The sequence below is a fragment of the Cyprinodon tularosa genome, unplaced genomic scaffold (genome assembly GCF_016077235.1).
Source record: "Cyprinodon tularosa strain WSP-4 unplaced genomic scaffold, ASM1607723v1 ctg404, whole genome shotgun sequence".
In the NCBI taxonomy this organism is placed as follows: domain Eukaryota; kingdom Metazoa; phylum Chordata; class Actinopteri; order Cyprinodontiformes; family Cyprinodontidae; genus Cyprinodon; species Cyprinodon tularosa.
This window is the reverse complement of record NW_024039124.1, coordinates 1123313-1148063: the sequence shown is the minus strand read 5'-3', so window position 1 is coordinate 1148063 and position 24751 is coordinate 1123313. Positions and strand designations below refer to the sequence as shown.

Here is a 24751-nt window from a genome sequence, read left to right as displayed (position 1 = left end):
TAGGTTGACAATTATTTCAATAATCAATGAATCGGAATTAATCTGATTATTTGTTTCAGCCGAAGTGGAGATTATTACTGTGAAAAAAAGCTCAGAGAGGAAATGAAGATTAAAAGAAAGGCTATTAAATCATTTGAATAAAATATTAGAAAAATTAATTTCCCTCTTAATGAAACAATCATCTTGAGGGAAAACTGCAATAAACTCAGGTGAGACCAGGGTTTTGCCAAAACAGGAAGACATCCTGTGCACAGAAGTGCTGCGTCAGGCCATGAGCCGTTAGCAGTTTGTGGCAGAGCATATCAGCTAACACGCACGCTAACCTGACAGGCTGCAAAACATGTTCTCAAGTGATCTGGGATGGCCTCTCGAAGCAGAGCAGAGTTCATGGTCTGCTGGTTGGAACAAGCAAATAACATTTTCCTTTAGGTGTAAATGTCTTCAGATGTCCTTCATGTGTCTGGGGGAGGTATCACTGCTCTCTGATGACAGGAAGAATATGGGGAAGGGGTGTAGCAATTAATGACGATTAGGCTGTTGAAAGACTTCTTTGGCTTGAGAATAAACTAAGTAGCAGATTTGGTGCTCAGTTGGAAAATAATCCTACATTAACTGATCATTAGCTTTTTATTGAAACAAAATAGATAATGTTGTTCATAGTTTTTAAAACCTGGTTTAGCCAAGAAGACTTTAGCTTTTTTTATATTTTATAAGGCTAGAGCATAAAGCAACAAGATCTTTGTCTTCTCCCCTACTCATGTCAGCTTCTATTCCACTCACCATACAACATTTGTACAAGATGTAAAAACAGAGACTAAGAGAAAGAGGAAGGCTGATTTAGCGTCTGGGAAATCCTTCCTCTGTTATTTCAATGATCGTTTGAATCAATACTAATAATTTTTAATATCAAATAATCAGCCTTTTTCTGTTCTCAAAAAGAAGCCTCCCAGTTTGTATTCCAGTTTTCCCAATAGGATAAAGAGGCTAAAACAGCTACATGCTCACACACGGTTCCCCACAACATCACAGATCCTTCACCATACACATTGGTAGTTAGTGGTCATTAAAAGCTTAATCTAAATTTGACCCCATCACTGTAGCTCTTCTTATAGTCCCATTGGTGTTTAGTAAATCATTTATGTTTGTGATGGTAGGACAGGAAAGGCTGTTTTTAGCTTCCCAACAAACCGTTGGTCCGTAGTGGCGACCAGTGGAGGCTTTCTGCTTATACGAGTGCTTCTTAATTTCCCTTACCATTGTGTCTGACAGAAAAACAAACCTCAGTCCTTCTCCAGCGTACTGTGTCAGATTTCCAGTTGTTTACAGCTTTTTAATCATTGCTCTGACTGTAGATTTGATCTAGTAGTCTCTACTTTCTCTGGTCCATTTTCTGGTACAAAGCATTTGGCTCAGAATTTTTCCTTGACTTTCCTATTTCCTATTTCAGAGTGGTTTAAATAAATTATATTAATACCCGAGACAAACAAAACTGTAAATAAACTTTTGTATAAACTGATAGAGGTGCATCTGTGGCTTTAGTGAGTAGGACTACGTCAGGCTAACTTTCCCCTACTTAATAATTGAAATTAAATTAAATGTTGGATTTTTCTCAGATTTCCTCTGGGAATATGATACCGTAATAACAGCAATATTTATTTATGTGGAGCTAACACATCGACAAATGCAGCTACAACTGTCAGTTTGAGGAAAGTTTCCTCACCTGTGGCCAGGAAGCGATGAGCAGCCAGCAGAAGCTGAGGAGAGATCTTCACCTTGGATTCGCTCTCGTGTTTAAAGGCAGAAAAGTCTCTCTTGTTTTTATTGGGCGCCACTCTATTCCTGGTGCGATTGTCAGCTTAGAAGTGAAAAAGAGAAAAAGACACCATTCAGAATAACTATAAAAATCAATATAATATGCCATATTTACTAAAAGCTTACAGATCATTACATGGGTCGTACATTCAGGTTAATATTCCACAAAGCAAACATGAATGAATAAGCTGCAGCCATGTTAAGTCATGTTAAAAAAAACAAGCACTTACTGTACTGGTCTGATTCGTCCAGAATCTCTGATTTAATGATTTCCTCGATCACATCTTCAAGCGTGACCAACCCCAACACTTCGTAGAAAGGATCTCCCTCCCCCTCATTGTTCACCTTCTGGACAATGGCCAGATGGGACTTCCCTGAAGAAGACAGACAGGTTTATCAGTAAGAATCTCAAACATCAACGAAAATGTGTTTACAAACCAGATGAGCAATATGTTTTTATCCAAGTATAAATCAATCAGATTTAATCATAATAACTTTAAATATGTTATTTTATTTTCTGTCACTCTTGAGTATCATAAAACAGAGGAGCTAAAGGATGGGAATGATTTTATATTAATAACATGTAGAGTAACAATGGGACTTATATCAACTTCCGTATTTTATAGAGAACCAAAGAAGTCAATTAAAAATATAAATATATATATAAAAATTTAATGAGAAACAATCCAGGCAGTGTTTGTGACGCCACTAATTCAAATACTTTCTATCTGCACATCAACAAGTGTTAATGTGATCCATAAAGTCTTCAAAATCAAGATCAGAAAATGTTCTATCAGTTATTTCAGTCTATTTTTAAAGCAGATCATATCCTGGAAACTTGAGTTTAAATTTCAATTTATATAGTATAGTATATAGTATTAATTACTGAAACCGTTTAGCTAAAATGAAAACTACTTTGATTGTACTTTTCTGGGAAGGCATCACACAGTCTGACAATGTAGATAAATTATACAATGAGCTTTCCCACGGAGCGAAAATTGGTTGAAAAGACGACATGATTTACGTCCAAACAACATCTACATTTGGTTGAAACGTGAAAGGCGGTAATTTTCAGTTTTTTGGCAAAACAAACAAAACATTCTTAAAAAAATATCTATTTCTGGATTGAAGACTGTGACGGACCAACCGGATTTAGCCTAAAAACCTGTGTTTGGTGTTTTGGGGGCTGGTTTTATGGATCAGAACATTATGTGGCACCTGCTGTGTAAATAGAGCTCCAATTGTTAAATGAAATGCAAAAATACGACAAATGGACAATTTATATAGTAAAATATCATAACGCACTGATCCTCATAAAGGTGTTCAGATAAAATATAAATAACCATCTGTTTTACCACCTTTTAGCTGTGAATTCACTCTAGTGGTTATTTAAAAAATATAAAAATTCAGAAACATTCATTGAGAAACTCTCCGATGTGATCCAGGTCTGTTTGCTGCCACAAAACTGTCAGAGTCTCGCGATTATCCTATCAGGACTGATAAGTGATAGCTGATAACCTCTCTTCTTGTTGTAACACGAACTCAAGGGCTCACACCCTGCTCGCACCACAAATAGCCTGTTAATGTGTACTGGTTGTTACAGTCGGGACTGGGTCTGAACTTTGGCCAGACGAGTTACTGTACAACGCCATACTGACACACAGACGCTTTGAAAGAGCAGATGGTAGCTGGCTGCGGTGCCAGGGCCGTCCCGGTAAAGTTCTGAATAATTTATGACGGAGGATATTAAGTGGGCTGTTCTCTGGACACTTATTACCCTGAATTTATAACTGGCTTAAAATACCTTCCTAAATGACAGAAGGGGTTATGAGAAACATTTTTTTTTTTTTAGAAATCCTTCCTATCGGAAGTCTTAATAAAGAAGCATAATAAGGTGGTAGAGGCTCAAATCACAGAGGTCAAACACCTGTCATTGTTTCCAAAATAAAAGCAGCAGATCAGGGGGATTTAGAAAGAGCTCCTATGACCAGCAATTAGATGAAGACCAAAGGCTCAAAGTGTTTTTGTTGTGCGTCCTTGATGACGGCCTGCACGTCCTGACAAAGCGCGCGCGCGCTGCAGCTTCACACAATCACACTCCAAACATTCTCAGCCTTGAGTCCGGCTGGTTTCATACATAAATAGACTACAGGGACTTTGAGGAATCTGTTCCCCTCCAGGACGGCGTTACGGTCTCGCTTTGCTCTATGCCGGCATGACATGTTGAGGATCATGTTTTGGATGTTCCGCCTAGAAAGCTCCAGAGAAACCTAGAAGGCAGGTTTCTCTTTTGTCATCTGATTAAGAGGTGATGACTCCATCATGAAGGTCCATCTCTGATTGGTGACATCTCATCATTTCAAATCTAGAAATTATATATAGATCTCCTACTTCTTCATCAACAGTTTAAAAGTCTACAGAATATCCTATATTGTTCTCAGTACATAAAGAATATTCAAACAGAATATAAATATCCTTATAAAGATTAATTTGAAGTGTGCAACAGATAAGAGATAGAAGGTTAAAACCCCCAAATAATTCATTGGAGATTCCAGGATAATATTAGATGATTAAAACAATAATGTTCTCTAAATCTGTTCAGTGTTTCCTTTGTTTTCAGATTTATTCCTACATTATAAGTTTATATGAATTTTCATATCAAGAATTTCTATTGATGCTTTACTTTACTAGCCTCAGTTAGGATATTTTTAACACAAATATAAAAGATAAGAGTAAATTTAATAGCATATAGTTTCTTTGTTCTTCAGCCTCAGGATTTTAACTAAATGTAAGTTAATATTGAAATAAAATTAAGGAATGGATAACAGTTACATCACAATTTAAATGCCAATTTAATTTAAAATCTTATAGTTAACAATTATGAATTTTAAATAAATTAATTCAAAAGAACATTATAAATTTTGATTAAAATTTGTATAAATCCTTTGAGACTCTGAAACAGTTTCATAATGAATAGCTAATAATTCTGAGGTTTTTTGGGCATGGGGGTATAATCTGCATTTGAAAGTAGAGATTGAGGTGATGTGTTGTGAATTGGCGCTATATAAATAAACTGAATTGATTAAAAATTTATTCATAACTTCTAAAGTTCCAAGTTTTCCTAATCAGTAAAAGCAATTTACCCAAGAGCTGCCTGGTTATACTGACAACAACACTTTTTTAATGTGGAAGTAGCTTACAGACGGAAAAGAATATGAGGCATGTATCTTTAGCCTTACTGATCATTTATTTCAAAAATGAGGTCCTGGAATAAAAATAAAGACTGTAAAAAAAAGATAAACATGTACTTTTTCTATTTAGCCAGCTAAGAGAGTCAGACTTCGAGCAGATAACAGGGAGATTTAACCTATTACAGCAAAGCTGCTTAGTTTTCTCCGCTGAGGCGTTCAAACTCTGTCCTTCATTCAAGCATAAAGAATTGAAAACTACCGAGGGGCTTTTACAAAGCTCAAAGTCTGGGTAAATGACTAATTCCTTTGGAGAATACACGAAGACAGCTGATCTAACAAAGCAAAATCTCCAAAACTGTTCTTACTGGCAGCGAGAGCGTTACAGAAAGAGACTGAACGTTTTATGTAACCAATGACCAAATAATAATATATCATCATATTTATTTTTTTGAACAACCCTTGTGGACGCACTGTATATATCCCATGCACCTTTTTCTTCCTTTGGCACCTTCTTCTTTGACTGTTTGGGCTGGTGTAACGAGTAAATATCTCCACATTGAGATCAATAAAGTCAATCAATCAAATACATTCCCTGTTGTTCTTAAAGACTCTCCGTAGTTTGAACCTTCACAAAGCCGTAGAATTCGGCTACAAGGTTTTGCTGCATCTCTAGTAACAAAAGCAGATTATAAAAATCTATGAAAAATATAATTTTGATAGAATTCCCCTGGCTATGTTAGCCATTGAAAAGATAAAGCTAAGAAAATGATATATAAAAAAAAATGGACAAATCAACTATATAGTCAATGCAAACATCCCACATAACAAAACAACTTCCTTCTTTATATCCCCTTATTTAAAGCTTATCTACACCACAGATCCTTGCCTGACATCACATGGAATGATGGAAAGAATTTGTCAACAGTCCCATGAAAACAAAGCCCCCAGAGAGCGTTTATTAGCTCATCGTTTATTGCTCAGAGGAAAAAGAAGCAAAAGATCAGTCCAACAACAAAAACAGAGACATCTTGTAATGGAAAAGGCTTTGTGTCAGTGTTGGTGTGTGACCTCTTCCTGTAGTGCTGAGTCAATATTTCAGAGGAAGTAGGACCCCTGGGGACACTCCACCACTTAGTGTAGCCTCTAGAGAGTCTACTGGCTCCTTTGGAGTGCACACGTATCAACAGACACACAGACACATAACCTTAGTAAAGAAACTTAATCCAAACATAGACTGCTTCTATCAGTCACCATCTGACCTCTGTGTGAAGACTTTGTGTCCTTGAAGCTGATCTTTCCAGGTAATACGTATTTATCAAATAGGATTAAGATGAGCAGATGACTTTCAACACAACGTGACGCTTCAAATTGGAGCAGCAGTGGTGTATTTTCTTTAGACAACTGCTCTAGTTCTCATTTTTGGACACACAAACAGTGATATAAATGTTGATATATGAAGAAAAAACTCAAAGTAAAAATGGCAAACTTTTTTTTTACAAATAACAACACAAACACCGTCTTATATTTATCCATGTTTGGAGTAGCTTGGAGTATGTCCTCATCAAAATTAAAACAAACAACAACAATAAGTTATGTGAAGCAATGGTATCAATGCTGCACAGCACGTGTGTGTGTTTAGTTTGCTGCTGGTTTATTTGGGTCAGATCAGGAAGCAAGATTTTTTAGTTTGACTAAACTGAACCATGACCTCACAACTGGAAAATCTGCTTGTTTTCCTGACATTGAATGTACCATAACCAAAGCCAGATTCCACAACAGCAACACTCTTCAGAGTGGAAGATTTTAGCAGCAGGAAAGTGACTCAATTCCAGCTTTTTGCAGAACATTGCAATGCTTAAACCAAATAAAAAAATTTAACTGTTAATCAAGGCTGCAACTTTTAACCCTATAATGCCATATGTATCATATTTGATACACACGGTTTCTGAAATGTTTTGCTTCTGACACCTTTTGCATAATTTAATGGTAAAAACTTTGCTCAAAATCCTATTGTACACAATCAGATATACCTGATAACAGAGGGCAGAAGACTACACAAAAAATTATCTTATCGCATAGTAAAAAATTATTAATATCAAAAATGTATTTCTGTTTTTTCTTTTTACATATTTTGTTAAAAGGGCAAATAAGGAATTCAAACAGAAAAAAAAGTAATTTTCTGTTTTGTTTTGTTCTTGGGTCAGGCTTTAAAGGGTTAAACAGAGAGCGAGACTTCAGCAGAAAAAAGAAAAAACTAGCAGAGTTCAGCAAAGTTGCTGTATTTTACCCTATGAGCTTTTAATCCAAGTCTAGAAGTATAGAAACAAGCAGGAGTTTATTCACATTGGGTGGTTCTTGAGTATAGTTATGATCTATTTCTCAATGTTGAGAGGATCATAGCATTTCAGGAAAATACTGGACAGCAGGGTGCGTTTGACACAGCGATGCATTTAAAAGCAAGGAAAGCAGCAGCAGGTATGAGGACGGTTGGAGAAATGTATACAGTGTGTAGTTAGAAAAACGCATACATTTACAAGCAGAATGTGAGGTAGATACCATGCTGACGATGGTAAACTACAACCTTGACTGTACAGAAAGGAGTGGGTCCATGTGGACAGCTAGACGCAGGGCTACGGGTTTAGAGGAAATGGCTGATATATTTTAGGTAAGTAGCTAAGCAGGCCTGAGAAACTCTACAATGGCAATATTACTGGTAGTTATTATACTGATGACATCAGTTCGTATATATGCCTTATTTCAGCCTTGTGTGCTTCCATTGCTCTGTGACCCTCAGCTTTTTTTTGGTAATGTCTAGCGTCTAGTATGAGCATCTTAAGCTGTGAGCTTCTGTTTAAACGACTTAACATAAAATTAGCATAGCACTCCAAACAGTCCCTATGCAATATGAATATTGATGCTGCAATCACTGCACCGTCCTTGCCTATGCAATAAGTTCAGCAGGCCGACACACTGAAAGTTGCCACCGCTCCCCTGAAATTAGGCTAGTACATTTTTTTTAATGAGTGTAGCTGCCCTCTGAGTGATATCCAAGTTCCTTTTCCCTGGGTTCTGAACAGCGCATTTCAGGCAAGAGCTGGTTACACTATAAGTTTTTAAAATTACAACAAAATTAGGTAGATATACTCATTTTTAATTAGCATAACAGCCACAGAAACCCAATTTTAAACACATTTACCTCCTTCTTGCACATATACGCAAGAAATGTGTCTAAGGAGGACCTTGAGTCTGTTCTATGAAAATTTAGACCATCCATCCTCCCCACACACCACTAAGACTGTCATCGACTCGAAAACCCCTGCCTCGCAAAAGAGAGGGAGCCCAGCCCTTGCAGTGGAGGGTGGATCGTCCAGGTTAGGAAGGTTTCTCAAACAACCGGTCCATCAAGATGAACTGGCTGATGGTCAGTGTTGTTGTTGTTTTTTAACTAACTTTACCTAAATAAAACCTTTTATAATGGAGAAAATAAAATAAAAGCAAGAGTGAGCTTAAAAAGCAAAGAGACAAAAAAGAAGGAAGGGTTTGGACGCAGCAAAAAAGGTTTGAAAAAAATAGTTTCACTCTAGGGCACCCAAATTAGGGTGCTTGGCTGCTTCTTGTTAAAAATGTAGGATTTTAATGGTTAATAAACCTTAACGTAAAAATGCTTTCAAATTTAGGTTGTGTGATTGTGTGAATTTGTGTGTGTGAGTGTGAAAATATTAATGATTGTGTGAATATTAATGAAAATTATAGGGATGCACGATATAATCGGCCCCCTATTGGTATCGGCCTGTATCGTCCTTAAAACTGAATATCGGACATCGGCCACCCCACCGATATTTAACCCGATATTTGATCAGCTTCTGAGTTTCTAAAGTCTAAAAAAGAAAATAAAAAATACTACTTCTTCTTCTTCCTCAAAAAAATTTTTTTACAGACTTAAAAACTTCTAAAGACGAGGGGAAAATATTGATACATTAAAATATCCCAATATCTTCATATGCTGATATATTGCCATTTAAAAACACCATATCAATCTCTTTTACTAATGAAATATGTCATTGTTATGCTACGAAATCCCCCAAAAATTCACGAAATTTTGCCATATTTTTATATGTTGATATATTGACGCGGTATCGATCTATTTTACTAACAAAATCTCACAAGAATTTGCAAAATATCACGAGTTTGTAACAGAGCAATGAAATTTCACGAGATTTTGAAAGTAAAATAGATCGATACCGCATTTTTAAAAATCAATTTGATATCAGCATATGAAAATATATTTGAGTATATTATTTTTCAAAGTGTCAGAAATGGATAACAAAACTGCTATTTTCAATGACTACTTATTTTTTTCCAGCTTTAACATCGGTATCGATATCGGTTATCAGCTACATGAGTTTTAAAATATCGGCATATCAGATATCGGCCAAAATCCCAATATCGTGCATCCCTAGAAAATTAATATTGCTTTTCTTTCATACGTGAACATGGTAGAAGCAGGATAATGCCCCAGGAGGTGTCCATTATCAGAAACAAAGGAACTTCCCAGCTTTGAGTCAGACAGTTCACACCTCCATGTCCTCCATTAATTTCTGATAATGTAAACCTCGTCTGGCATTAACCGTCATACAATATTCCAATTTTGTTTTATTGAAAAACACTGAAGAATACCAGTGGAACGAAGCACATTTGTTCAAGTGCACATATGGTATTTCTCTCAAGTATTACCAAAAAAATTCAAACTTCTACAGATTCAGACCTTTGCAGAGGTTGATAAGATATGTGAAAAAGACCTCTTATTTTACAGATTAATAATTTGAACCTTATTATTCATAGTTATAAAATGAAAATTAAATTTTCTCAAACGCTTAATGAAAGCCAGGGCATAAAACTCTGCATTGGTAGAGCTCTACCAGATTATCCTGCAGATTTATCAGCATGTAAGTCCATCTAGCAGGGCTGCAACAAATCTAGAGAAAATCTGAGTAATGTAGATAAACATTACAGTTGGTTAATGCACATTTTAAAACTTTTAAAATGTTTTTATTTTATTGCTTTACCACTGTCAGTAAAATTTGGCATACCAAAGGCACAAAGAACACAGAGTCAATTCATCTCCCTTAAATATTATTAGTATCATGCTATGCATGAAGGAAAAACACTAAAAATATTACAGCCATGCAGTCACTTGGGATTGTGATACTGCACACGGTTTTGTAATTGTATTCATTGTCCGTCTACTGCTTTAATGTCCTATCATCGATCTAATTATTGTTAGCTCAGTTTTTTTTCCTGACACGCATTTTATTTGGGGGTTGATAAAGCCTTTCAAAATGTTCTTTTTTTAAAGATAATCTAGTTTATTGGAGGATAACAAGGACAAAAAAAAAAATACCCAGGATAGCAGCATTTATTAAAACAGGAACTAACAACCAAACGGACCTTTGTCAGAAATCATAAACTCTTCTGATCAACAGCTTCTCCTTTTCTGTCCCCCAGTACTTCCACTTCATTTACAGCCATATGAACAATAAAACCTTTCACTGAGACACTAAGGGTCAGTGAATAGATTTCTGTGTGAGGCAGCATCATGTTTCCTCCAGGAACTGTTGACAATCAGCCTGAACACACAATAATAATTCACTCCAGGTGATTTGACCTTCCAGCTACATTTCTCTGCCCTCTGGCTTTTCCATCACCATCCAGTAAACCAGCCGGTTTGTTGACACAAAACATCCACGACAAAGCCATGAGGGAGAGACAAACTGCTCTTGGACCAATCAACACAGGCGGTTGTGCCGCATATGAGCAGCACCTTAAGGCCACCAGCTTTGAAACAAACACGCCGAGGGGAAGAAACAAAAATCACACATCTAAAGGAAACAGCACTGATCTCATACACAAACACTTGCGTAATCACCATTCTGGGATTGGGAGGCTTGCTGTGTGGGACAGGTCAAGCCCTTCGAACCCGTTTTTCCAGTTATAACTGAAGTCCCATGCAGCCAGATCTGCTGTGATCCCCAGGAGCTGTGCAGCAAATGAACCACCTCACGGTTTTTAACGCCTACACCCTCAACAGCTTCAGCTGCAGAGGCAGCTAAATGCTAAAGTTCAGGCTGTGTTCTGCTTCTCTATAGTCAGGCTGAAACAGAGAATCAAAGCAAAGTTCTGGAAAATGGTTTGAAATGGGAAAAAATGAAAAATATCTGTTAGTGCAAAGGTCAGATGGCAAACTGCTATACAAAGTCGCAGTAGATTTTAGGAGAAGCAGGAGAAAAAAAGGTAGAAATGGTAAGAATTGATAGGGATATTGCTGTTGAATCAGTATGCAGAGGTGAAGATAATGCTCGCCAAAGAAGTCAAACCGCTGGCCTTAACAGCAAGAAATTCTGATGGAGAGGTAAAACAAACTGAACAAATCCCCAGGGACATAAGATTTACTGAAGCTCAGTGTCACCTCACGGTACTGAAATATTTTATTTGCTAGAAGTCAAACAATCCTGCCTTTAAAACCCAGCAGTGATGAATCAGTGGAAAATAAATATCCTCTGAGGCCTCAGACAATTTCTGCTCTGATTTTCTACCACAAAATAAAAACATCTCAACAAATGGAGCTAGCTGCTTCTGCAAAACTAAAAGGCACCCAAGACAAAAAAAATACAAACAAATAACCCATTAAAAATACATCCAATAAAACTGAAACAAAAGTTACAAGCATTGCTAGTAGCAGTGGTGGTAATTATATTCTAATTACTCCGTCAATCACAAAGTTTTTTTGTGTTATGAACATACTGTTAGCAGTACTAATTAGATTCAAGCTAAGTTCACACACTCCCAACCTCAATACGTAATAAGGCTCTTATTGTGAAAGTTCACCATACTGAAGCTACAAACACACTCATACATCCAGAGAGGCATGGACTTTAATAAGTGTCATTGTTTTTTAATGCTGTCAATTAAAGTAAGAACAATAAAATAGTATCTGCTTTATATCCTGTTATCATTCGGCTAGCTCTGCTGAGTGTAATCAGACTTATATTACACAAGCACTCTACCTGTTCACCAACTCACTATTAGCTATTAGAAAGCTAGAAGCGGCTGGAGGAGAGGAAGGCTCTAGCATTGCTTTTTCACAAAGGGAATCTTTGCATCAGGCAAACTTGCCCCTTGATTTTACGTTATTACATCATGTTCTACTCACCCATATGAGTTTTGTGTCATTTGGAGCCGTTCCGAAGATATTCCGTTAGGTTATATCCAAGTAACGTCTTCCTTTGGGCAACGACTTGAAGACACAAACTAAACTGTTGATAATTTATAATTTATGCTACACCAGCATTCATAATATGTAGGAGAATCACTGTCCTCCAGACATCCGCGGTTATCTTTTTTATATTTATATCTTTTAAAACAAAGCGGAGTGTGTATGACGTCATTCGTGCGCAGGACTGGAGTTGTGACAGGCAGCCCGGGACACAGGCGGCTACACTCTACCCCTTATATTCATTCGGCTAGCTAATCTGAATCGTTCAATTCCATTTAGAGAGCGAGATCATGTGTGGTAGTAGCACTAGACATCTTCCAGGCATGTGAGTAAAACTAGCTGCAGTTCAGCAGACAGGAAGAATGAACGGTGGCCGGCGCGTGCGGATATCGTCCTACACACTCCGCTTGTAAAAAAAAAAAATGGTGTTCCCCTTTAATGAACACTATACTACTACTGTGACGGTTTGGTTTAATATCATTAAATATAAAATGTATGGTTCTGGATTTCTTATTATAGCACATCAATACTTCTTTAGTTAGCTTTACTTCATATGAAATTTTATCATATTTCAGCCCTAATACAGAAAACTCCAGGATGGCAATGGGTATTTAAAAATAAAGCCCAATTCTTTACTTTAATTAAAAGTGTGTAAAAATTTATCAATTCTGTTACCTCTGGACATATTGTTGTTGTTTTTTTGTTTGTTTGTTTTTAAGTGCTTGCACACAATGAGTAACATATGCCCCAATGAATACAGTATAATAACATTAAATGCTAACTCTTCTGGCAAAACTATCAATTTTCACTTGAAATTTCAAATCAAACACATATGTTCCCATTTGAGCTTAAATAAAGTGAGTAATCTAAACTAATTTCCAACATTTCTTTCTGTAAGGACAAAACTCTGCTGAGTTGATCTTTCTTTATGCTGACTTACGTGGTTGCAACACACCACCTAGGTTTACTAACATAATGAGCAAACTCAGTGCAGCTCAGAGCAGCTGCTGATGAAAACAAAATGAAGGAAAAAAAAAAAAAAAGAGAACAACACATCCTTAAGGAAAACAGAAAGAGTAAGAAAAATAATGCCTTGACAGCAAGAAGTTCCAGAAAAAGACAAACATTTAGAAAGATAATCCAATAGAAACAGTTTGGGAAAGACAGTACAGGTTAGGAACATTAGACATTACAGAATTGCTCCTGGTGCTCAAATGTATAAATTACTCCAGCCTTTTTATTTAAACCCTCTAGTCTTTCAGAATAGTTTAGAAATTATAACAAAATCTCAGCTAAAAGACATTTTTGATAATTAGAGCCTGTAAGAGGAAAGATAAAACAGGATATTATTTAAACTTGCGCTAATTTTTTTACATTTTTTTTACAAAATTAAAGTACAGAGCTTAAAAGAAAATCAACTTAAATCTTGAAAAAATATATATACATAAATAAATATTTAAATAACATTTAATTCTGTTTCTATGTTACTAAAAATGGGAACATCTCCGTCTGTTCAGCGTTGAAATGAAAGAAAAAAAAAAGAAAAAAAAGTATAATTTCTACCATTAATACATTTCTAAATATTCCAAAATGCCGTTTATTCTCTCTATCTTTGAACTTAGGTTCCTAAACTTGATTTTCAGACTAATTTGGTTGTGTGATGAAGTGAGACACACGCTCACACCTACACTGACAACAAAGGTTTAATGACGCACGCAAAGTTATGACATTTAAGAAAGGAACGCCAACCAACAAAAGTGTGAGCGAATTCATGAGAGCGTGTCTCTGTTGGTGTGTTTACCGTCTTTGCAGAATACCTGAAAGGTTTTCTCTGATAAATAGAAAGACAAACACCTGTTGAATGACCCATAGAAACACAGGTGCCTGCAGCACAAATACAGGCAAATATTAAACCCATACATATGAATTCCACCTATGCTTATAAACCTACTACAATAAGTAAAGTCGCGGTTTCTTTGTTTTTTAAGCGCCTGTCCTAAAAGACAAAACAAATAAGGAAATGGCATCCTCTGACTTTTTAGTTTATTATGTTAAATAACTGATAATTAAAGAAACATCCCTGAGCCGAGGTAGAGACGGTTTCAAAAGTAAGAGCACAGGCCTTTAATAATGGCAGCAATAGTTCTGCTAAATTAAGACTCCCCACTGAGCACTGAGAAAAGAAGTGACTTCATTGGTGTCCTGTGGAGGGTGTCTGTGCATTCATGTTATTTATTCTCCAGGGAGTGCCTGTCGGGCTCTCATTAGGAACAGTGCTGAAGTATTTGTAGCTGGAGCATGAAGGCGAACATGCCAGGACACATGACGGCGTCGTAGGTCAGGTCTGCTTAAATAAAAACAGCAGCTGAATAGCAATCATCAGATTTAAGTATAAAAATTATCTAGAATCTGGTTGGTACTGTGAATAAAGCAAAACATTCTGTGTTATTCAGGATTTTAGACACAAACTGATGTGATGTTAATAAGAGTAAAGGGCTTTTAGTAAATGTGTGGACAGAAATAAGCATGGGAAATATGCAAAAGGAAAATCACAGACTGTCGTCATCCACGAGCTGAGCGTCAGACTCACTTTGCATGCTGGGAAATAATACTTGCATCTTTCCCTCTGTAATAATTATTTATTTTTGGTTTCTATTTGTATAAGAGCTTTCAATCAGAGCCCAGATGTTTCGTCTTCTTCCTCCCATACTGATCTTTTATTCCTCAAAACGAAAGTCTTTATTAAAGGAGCAATCAAATACCATAACTAAGCCCGTATCTCTATCTGAACAGCATTGAGTTTAGATAATAACCAGACTAGAGATCAACCTTTTTTAAGAAACTTACATCTACAGAAAGAATGGTTTAATCATACCTCTCATCAAGAGCATAATCAAATGTAAAATAGTGTATGCAGGAATTAATAACTCTGAATTAATGCTTTTTTAATGCTCTTCTAACACTCCTAGAAATAATTTTAATGCTATCAACAAGTACCCAACAAGTACTCTCATATATACACTGCAAAATCCTTCATCTTTACCATCGCAGGCTGCAGCCATTCCCCGATTTCCAGCCTCTTTTGTTGAAATTAGCATTTTCCCCATTCTCTAGCTTTTTCTCCGCCTCAAGCTTCTTTTCCAAACGTATGTTCTGCACAAATATATTGCGACATATCTGACGAAAATTGTTTTTATAAACTTTTTTTGTAAAATAAAGAATTTTAAATGCCATGACAATCATGTTTAATGAATGTTAATGTCAATTCAGGGCTTAATTTAAAAATAATTATTTAATGACTTTTAATGATTTTTACTAACCTGTGGAAACCCTGGTATGACCCCCAGCAGATAATGAACTAACAAACCAGTATGTTTGCTGGCTCTTTTGGGAGGCCAGAGAACTTCCCACTAAACGATAACCACAAGAAAAATGCAAGCTGGTTCATTTCCTCAAACGCTTTGAAGCTAAATTTTTGCTAAGTCTTGTGCAAATCTTACTCAGCCACTCAACAGTCAATCAATGCCATCAATACGGTACATATCAACCTGAAACAAAGTCACTTTAAGAGCTGGAAACAACAGTAAACAACTGGAAAATAACAATATATCTACTTATTTAACACACGCAACCTAATGTTGATTTTACTAAATAGAAGCTTAGATGTAGGAGCAATATAAGTCAGTGATTGAGGCTGCAGCATGTGACTCTGTTGACTTCAGTTGAGTTCATCGTGCCTCCAGGAACTTCACGCTTCACTTGCCGTTGTGTACTTTTAAAATTTACGCCTGATGTCCAACATCCATAAAGCTCACATGTCGTCAGGGTAAAAAGAGAGACTGTTATCTATTCTGTAAATCAACTTACACAAAACCATTTTTTTTATTAAAAAAAAAAAAAAAAAAAGGAAAAATACTTGAAGAATTTCCTGCTATCAGTGCATGAGAGAAGCTTGGTGATAAACAAGCTTTTTCATCCTCCAAGTGTTTGGAGAGCTACATGCGAACAAAATTAGAATGATTTTTATTAAACGAGTCAACAATCTAAAAGTTATGGAGTAGCCGCTCAGCAATAAGGAAGCTGTCTGTGTACACAGTGACGCTGCAGGATGCCTTCACCGTGGTAACCGATGCCAAGCAGCAGGTGAGAGGAAACTCGAGATGCAAGCGGAGAGTCGGGTCAGAGCATGGGCAGGGGGGCTGAGGGCCCACTGTGACCTGACCACAGCATGACATGGTAAGAATAATAATCTAGAGCATCTCTAGCTTTAAGTTCTGAAGTTCTAAAATCATTTCACAGAATTAACTACCATCTTACAACACAGTGAACCACACAGCGACAAGCTGATGTTCAGCTCAGGCAGTTTAAAAGGTACAGCTGCTGATTCTTCATGCACAACTAAAACAAATAGAAACTCATCAATTTTAACCAGGGACCTATTAGCAGCTCAGAAAATATTAGAAGCTTGCTGACAGGCAGGAAATAGATAAGATCTGATCTGACATGAATGCCGCTAACAAACCACAGCTAAGATTCACTGCAAGCCTAAATGGTAACTTTAACAGTCTATAGGCTCTGAAGTCTCTCTTTGATCCTAAGGTTTTAGTCTTCTTCAACTTAAACTCAAATTATCTGCTTCTGATCACTGATCCTCTCTGGACTGGAGATTTTAAAGTAAAATGCTGCAAGCATGCACCTCTATTTTGTAGTAAATATGGGTTATTTCATATGCTAACATGCCCCCTCATAAGGCTGGTATCAGATAATAGCTTAGAAAGAGATGTTAAAAAATTAAGGATCTCACTCAGTTCCTACACAGCAACACCCTGCTCCTCCTCTACCTGTTGCCGATACATAGCTAACATATGATATAAATCTTTAGCATTTCAACTGTTTGTGGTTATTTTTTTCAAGCAAGCATTTAACCTTTTTAATCAAGATGCAGGTGCTCACCGGGTTAAAGTGTTTTTAAATATTTATTTTAAATAACTAACATTGTTATACGAAATATTCCTACTGAGTTTGTTGTTTATTGGGTGTCCTTTTAATGTTTCTTCTTATGGTAATGACTCAAATCCAAAATAAAGACTAATTAAAAACAATCTGCAACAATGAGCATGCCGTTTAACTTTTGCTGCTGTTAAATACCAATTAGATCTTGTTTTACATTTAGAAATTTGTCATAGAATGTGACTATCCCCCTTTAAACAATCTAGATGATAGATAAAAACAACTAGGGCCGGACAAATCTTAGCATCTGAAATATTACCGCAATTTAATAAAACACAATCTTCATATCGCAGAAGCATTAGATTTCGGTCACATTACAATTAAACAAAGTAAGACACTAGAGTTCTCACCCCAGGCCTTTAGGTGGCAGTAATATGCTCAAAGTAGGTTTGTCACCACACAGGACAGAAAAAGGAGAAGAAATTAAGACGGAAATCCATTTATATAAATGATGGCAAAGGGGTTATATATATATATATATATATATATATATATATATATATATATATATATATATATATATATATATATATATATATATATATATATATATCTCTCCTGCATTTTTGTTTTACCAACCTTAGTTTATTATGTTATATTTTTACAACATATTAATGTTGAATCCTTAAAGGCTTATAACATAAGCTACAGATTTAATGGAGATGCGCTCATGGAAAGATATACAGTTCATTCATTCAAAAGTTGAATCGGATCGGTATCGTCTCAGCCCAGGAATCGGCATGAGATTGGAAAAACTAAATATGTGCATCTCAACTTACCGTAAATTTTCTAATATTGGCCTGTATTCCATTGGGGGCCAGGACTCTAACAATGGCCGGACTCGTATACAGGCCGGGGCCATAATTAGAACCAACAATGTTCCTGGGCAGTTCTGAACAACTTGTGATAGTAACATACAAGTACCACAGGGGGGCAATGTTTGTTAACGAATCAAAGCCATAAGCATGGGAAGTCCCATCCTTACACAGAGATCGTAGTGGCCTTACACAATCGTTCTGATCTGAAAGACAAATGTGATTACCGGTAGGTCTGATGGTAACCAGGCAGCGTTAAAATTACAGAATTTCGTTGGCCTTTGTTGTTCTGAATTTCCCTTCAAATATATGATACTGGTAGCCTACTTCCACTTAGCCTGCCTCAAATACAATTTCGCTGTGACTGCAGAACAGTTTCCATTCATTTTTTTTAAACTTTGTTTTGCAAGTCAGTTAGACCAAGATTCCATTCTGTGTCTTCTTTTTTACGTATTGCCGTGCAGAAAAATTGCAGCTGCAGGAAGATGTCTGAATAATGATCTGTATATCGTTATGGTAACTGTACTTTTTCAATAAATGAACCTAGTATTTTATAGGTTGAAATCTTGTTTTTATTCCTTCCACTGGTAGTCTGTTTTGATCAAATTGAAATAGAGGCCTGACTCTAATTCTGGCCTCCTTCCAATAATGGCCTGGACCAAGATGTACCTGAGTGAAATAATGGCCCCGTCCTATATTAGAGGATTTACGGTATTATTACAGTGATTGTAAGGACATACATATAGTGCGAGATAACTGTAAAAGAATATGTCAATCAATTTAATACATACCTACGAGTCACATCAACGGTTTCATCTGTGAGAATTCAAATTTAGAAGTCACAGCTTGGCAACAATTCAAGCACGAATCACAAATCTACTCATACATTGCGATTGGTACTTGTATTGTTGCTAAACTGTAATATGTATTGTCACATATGAAGCGTTTAATCTTGCATGTATGTAAGAGTTGAAAACAAGCCACAAATACAGATCTTCTATTCAATCATGGTATGCTTTTTTACTTATAAAAATTCAGACACCAATTTTATAGGCCGTTATCTTAATATATACATGTATGGGGAAAAAAAATATTAAACATTTTTTTTTTACTTGTACATTGCACCTTTATGTTTTATTCTGTTTCAATCAAATGTTCCAACAGGACATAGTCAATATTTATGATACCAAACACGTTAAAGAGTAATGCTTAATAAAAAGCAAGGCATTTGGTATTTGCTGCCTTATGAAGGAGCCGCTGTGCAGGCAGATTTATGCGTGTTTATATGGAGACACTGCAGCTTGTTGAAGCCTCCCACCTTCCAGGCCAGGCTACAGAACGTTTTCTTTGACCAAATGTCACACAGGACGCTACATCCGTTCTAGACCTTATTTATACTGGTTAATTAGAAACACAATACAAACACAAACAACTCTGAGAAGTCTGTCTGCTGAAGTGCATTTGGAAACCTGCAGAGCCACTTCCTTTTTAAGCACATCATGCAGTGAGATAGATTGAGTCATTCCATTTGTGCCAACACAGTCGTGATTAGGTATCACAATGAGACCAAACGGTTAGTTGTCAGTTAATTTGCAGGTTAAAAAAACCCATGAAGTTAACTAATGTTCTACCTGTGAAACCCTCAAACTGCTACCAGCCTTCACCAAAGGGCTCAGCAGCATAACCCGTCTTCAAAAACGGCTTTAGATGAAAACAGTGAACTTTTTTTCTTCAGATAATTACTGTTTACATTCCAAACAGACCTTCTGTTTGGTAATCCTCACAGCTCCATGACCAAATGCCTCAATACAGTGACTGACAGAGATGGCTGCATTAAACTAGAACTTGTTTCATGTCACAGAAGCTTTAGAAGAGCAGATATGGTTTCCTAATGAAGGCCAGGTGATCGTCCGCATCATCAGCTACTTCCTCCTGATGCTATTCAGTTCCACAGAGATTAACCTAAACCTCTTCTACACCGGAATCAGAACATTAGAGTTGTTTACTTATCTATAGGTAGAACAATGTGCAAAAATGCTTGAGTCATTGCTTTGTTTTCCAGAGCCAACAAAGTAGATTTTTTTTATATCTCATTGTTGTTGATCAATATTTATTTGGGGTTTTCTGAGGGATATATTTGTTTGCCTAATATGATGCATATTTTTTTGGATTTGTTAAAATGTTGACACTGATCTATTCCTCTTTGACAACAAAAAAGCTCCTGAACTTAAAGGATGTACTGCTGTCATGTCTTTTTACATTTCAAATGACTTAAATAGAAACTACTGAGTTGTATTTTCCAATATAGTGATTCCGTAAAAATTCAAAAAATATCCACTGGACTTGGTTTCCAAGATTTGAAGACATTTCGCCACCTCTCCAGGAAGCTTTCTCAATTCAAATGTCTGGATCCGCAGTGAGTTTGAGTCTTATATAGACAAAGCCTTGTATCGCTTGGAAACATGCAAATGGTAACTGATGAATGGGTCGTTTGGTTCCATCGTTAGCCTGTAATATCTGAAACCTGTCTATTATTCTGAGGGTTGGTCGTTAAAGGGGGGGGGGGGGGCGTTAAGGGGGGGATTGTCTCCTGTAATACCTAAAATCTGTCTATGATTGTTAAGAGTCGGTCGTTAAGGAGATATTGTTCACCGGCTGGAGCGGGTAGGTCCCTCGTTCCTCTGTGATGACTATGACCTGGATGACTGAGAACCTTCATCAGCATATTCCAATATAGTAAATTTTCAAAGATCTAGTTGGTAATAACAGATAATCAATAACATGATCTGTCCCTCTCTGTTTTATCTCTGGTTTCTGGCTAACATGTTTATTAAACTGCCCCACAGGATTTGGTCTTTCATCTGTTTGTTTTGAACTAGCAGTCCAAGGTAACCCAAAAATACATCCTTTCAACACTTTCAAAATATCCAAATCTGGGTAAGGTCTGGGTAAAATATTAGAGTAGAATAAGCATAAACTTGAAATGAAATGCAACAGTTTAGGGAGAAAAAAACCTGTAAGCATTATTAAAAATGCAGCACCTATCAGGCATAACAGTATGACTGGTATGGTTACCTTAGTGCTTTGTAATGTTTTTTTTTTTACATTTTCTATCAGAAGCAGCACTAATCTTTCTAGTAGTTTGGGCTGCTGTAGCTAATCTATTGGACCGTTGTTCCCCTCATGCATCAATAAACCATAACCTCACTGCTGGTTCTCTGCTGTTGTTCTTTTGGGTTAAGAGACGCACAGATCAGTCTTTTCCTATGGAACTATTTCATCAAGACTAAGGCAAAAAATAAATAAATAACACAAAGTTTCCCATCTTTGCATCACCATTCTTTATAAAACTGAGAAATTATGAATCTGAATGTTGTTGACTGACATTAAAAGACTAAAAATATCAGCATCTCAGTTTAGATCCACTTCTTGAAATAGAAATTTATATATATTTCCACACCTAACCTCCAATCAGAGGAGAATATTTAGCAGTTTTTATGTTTGGGTGACTGATTGGTGCAGCTCTGCTTTAACCCTTTATATGGCACTCAGTCATATACTTTGAAAATCAAAATTTCAAGCCAATAGTGTTATTGGAAGAAAGAAAGAAATGCATAAAAAAACACTCTGAGAGTGAAAGCAACACATTTAACAACCTTAGAGGCAATAATGCTGATACTGGCACTTTTTAGTTTATAAGCGTAAATATAATTGTTAACTAGGCTTATTAACTTTTTATGTTTACTTTTTAACTTTTCAAATTAGCTTTTTACCCTTTTTTCTTGACTTGTTAACTTTTTTTAACTTAATTTACAGTAGGTAATATATCATTAAAGGGCTCATCTAATTGGTCAAATGCCAAAATAAGATGTGCAGACATGCAGCAGGATCTTTACTGAATGGCTGGATATAGATCTTCTGCTTCTAGACCTCACCGAGGGAGGTTTGTCCTGTGATCAAAAACGGTTATTTGTCCTATAAAGGGTTGACAGATGCCAAACCTGAGGATATAATTGGTGTATATGTGTCAGAGGTTATAGTTTTATGACAGATCAGAAAGTGTTTCCATGTCATACTTATTTCCAGAACACCATCAGAGAAAAAGATTTCCACAAACCTTTCTTAAACTCCTCCAGCATGGCATCCAGCTTGGTATCATGGAAGACAAAGTGGACTGGGTGGTTGTAGAACTTGGTGATGGTCTTCAGGGTGGTGCAGTCGTCTGGATCCACAAAGGCCAGGTCCTTGACGAAGAGGATGTCCACTATGTTGGACCGCTCGTCCTCATACACAGGGATCCGGGTGTAGCCGCTCTCCATGATCTCTGACATGGTGTTGAAGTCGAGCACAGCATCACTGCTGATCATGAAGCAGTTGCCAACAGGCGTCATCACGTCCTCCACCGTTTTGGTCCTGAGCTCCAGCGCCCCTTGGATCATGTTGAGCTCCTCTTTCACCAGGTCGTTGTAGGGTTCGGTCACTTTCAGCATTTCCACCAGCTTCTCCCGGTTGTAGACGGTTCCGATCTCCTGCCCAAGCACGCAGTCTAGCAGCTTGCTGATGGGCCAGGAGAGAGGGAAGGTGAGCAGCATGAAGAGCTTGGTGAGCATGATGGTGTTGGCACCCACTGCCAGGCCGTGCCGGGAGCACAGCGCCTGGGGGACGATCTCCCCAAAGATCACGATGCCCACGGTGGAAGCCATCACGGCCCCGAGTCCGGATTTAGTGAGGTCATCCAGGAGGATGGTGAGGGTGGTGTTGACCAGGACGTTGCCGAGCAACAGCGAGCAGAGCAGGTAGTTCCCCTTCCTGCGGATGGGTTCGATCTTTCGGGCGTATTTCTTCTCCTTCTCGGTGCCGCAGCTCTGCACGATGCGGAGCTCCATGGGGTCCAGCGCCATCAGCCCCAAGTTGAGCCCGCTGAACATGCCGGACAACACCAACAGGCAGCAGATGAGGATCACCTGCAGCCAAATAGGCAGCAGGGACTTCTCTTCCTCCACCACCCGCAGCCTGCCGTCATTATCATCCAGCAGGATCCACTTCTGCTCCTGGGGTTGGAGGACGCACAGCCCGAACACTTTGGACATTTCACTTTTCCGAAGCTGCTTGATGGTGAGGTTGACAAGTCCGGCGGTGTTCTGGTTGCTTACCTGCATGGGCCCATTCACTAAAACATCCTTGGAGTGTTCCGGACAAGTCCTGTTTAACTGAACGTCACGCGCGCCAAACTGATCGTCCTCTCCAACGTTGTCGTAAAGTTCGGCGAATCTGATGAGTTCCGAGCTGTTGGGAAACAGGTAGAGTCCGTAGAACCTGATGAAGATCTCGCTGCCCTCGGTCACCTGAATAACTCCCGTCTCGGTGGTCTCGGCCGGCCTGTTGCTCTTCTCGAGCCGCATGCCGATTATCCGAGTTACGCCCCGTGACTCCGGGACCGCTGCCTCGGTCTCCCTGGCCGCCAACACGCAAAAAAACAAAAATAAATTGAGAGGAAAGCCCAGTCCACTTGAATCTGTCGCCATGTTTGTTTCACTCTATGCCAGCGGCCGAACTGACGTCAACTACTCTTTTCCTGGAGCCCGCCCATCAGTTACCATAATCAGTGGCAGCCAATCAATGAGCGTTACGTCACACAAAACTTTGGACCGAGCCCCCTATAAGTTTAGAGTTTTTAAAGTCGCCTGATTGTTTTTGTTTTAAGGTAGTTTAACTTGAGCAACTGACGTTTTTTTTAAGTTAGCGTTACAGTTGAAGGATTATTTTCATTCATGAAATTAATTCTAAAATTAAACTGCTTTGTTTTGTTTGTGTTTTTAAGAATTTTCATTTCGACCCCTTCTCCATTTAGTACCCCGATTTTCACGTCATTTTTACGTCACTTTCTCGTCACTTTTACTACTTCATTTTTGTTGGCCAACTCTCATCAGTATTCTTAATCAACTGAATATCAGTTATTTTCTTAGTTATGTGTGATTTCTTCTATTTTAAAGATGAATAGTATTTCAAAAACTACCAAATTCCACTATTATTTTATTGGTTTTTTTTTTTTGGGTAAACTAAAAAAATTAAATATAAAATTACCCCTGATGAAAAAAAAGCAAGCAAATAAAATAAACAAGTAAATAAATAAAGAGCCTTATGATGGTAGAATATATGTTGTTGCAATTTCTAAACTTTTGTTTTTTTCTCTTATTTTAGAGAATGACTTAAAACTTAACTGAAACATATTTAGCTTTATGAGTTTACTAACTCCATAGGCTACACTATCGTGCAGATCTCTTATGCAATGCACTAAACTGCTTTTGTCAACTGTTTTATTTTGGTTTTATTAAGATGCAGGTCCAATTTAAATCAAATTAGTTATTCAAGGTTGAAAATTGGTATATAAAAAGAGCAAATAGGTCTCAGAGCAATGACATCAAGGCTTTTTTTTGGTTGATCTATAAAATACCAAGTAATATGTATTTTACAGTAAGTTGAATGATGACTTGGAAAACATCTTGATTGATGTTATCCAACTACATCGTTTATAATCAAAGGTGAGAAAGGGCAATCAGTATGTTTCCTCTGTTAGACAGTCTTCTCTTTAGTGTTTATCTTCAGCAGTGAGAGAGTAGCTTAGGGACTGTCCATGGTGAAGTTTTAGC

General features: G+C 37.3%; 1 protein-coding gene across 3 annotated transcripts in view; it reads right to left on the bottom strand.

The window, feature by feature from the left end:
• LOC119791897 (metal transporter CNNM4) overlaps positions 1-23662 on the bottom strand; it is a 51239-nt gene extending 27577 nt beyond the window's left edge. The window contains exons 1-3 of one of the 3 annotated variants that reach the window (XM_038298263.1): positions 22219-23662; positions 2043-2186; positions 1721-1855 (exon numbers count right to left, since the gene is read on the bottom strand). In XM_038298263.1, coding sequence (XP_038154191.1) covers positions 1721-1855; positions 2043-2186; positions 22219-23626 — 1687 coding nt within the window. In that variant the 5' untranslated portion in view covers positions 23627-23662. The remainder of the gene's footprint in view (positions 1-1720; positions 1856-2042; positions 2187-22218) is intronic. The other 2 variants (XM_038298264.1, XM_038298265.1) reach the window with 2 other exon arrangements.
• Between the last annotated feature and the right edge of the window lie 1089 nt (positions 23663-24751).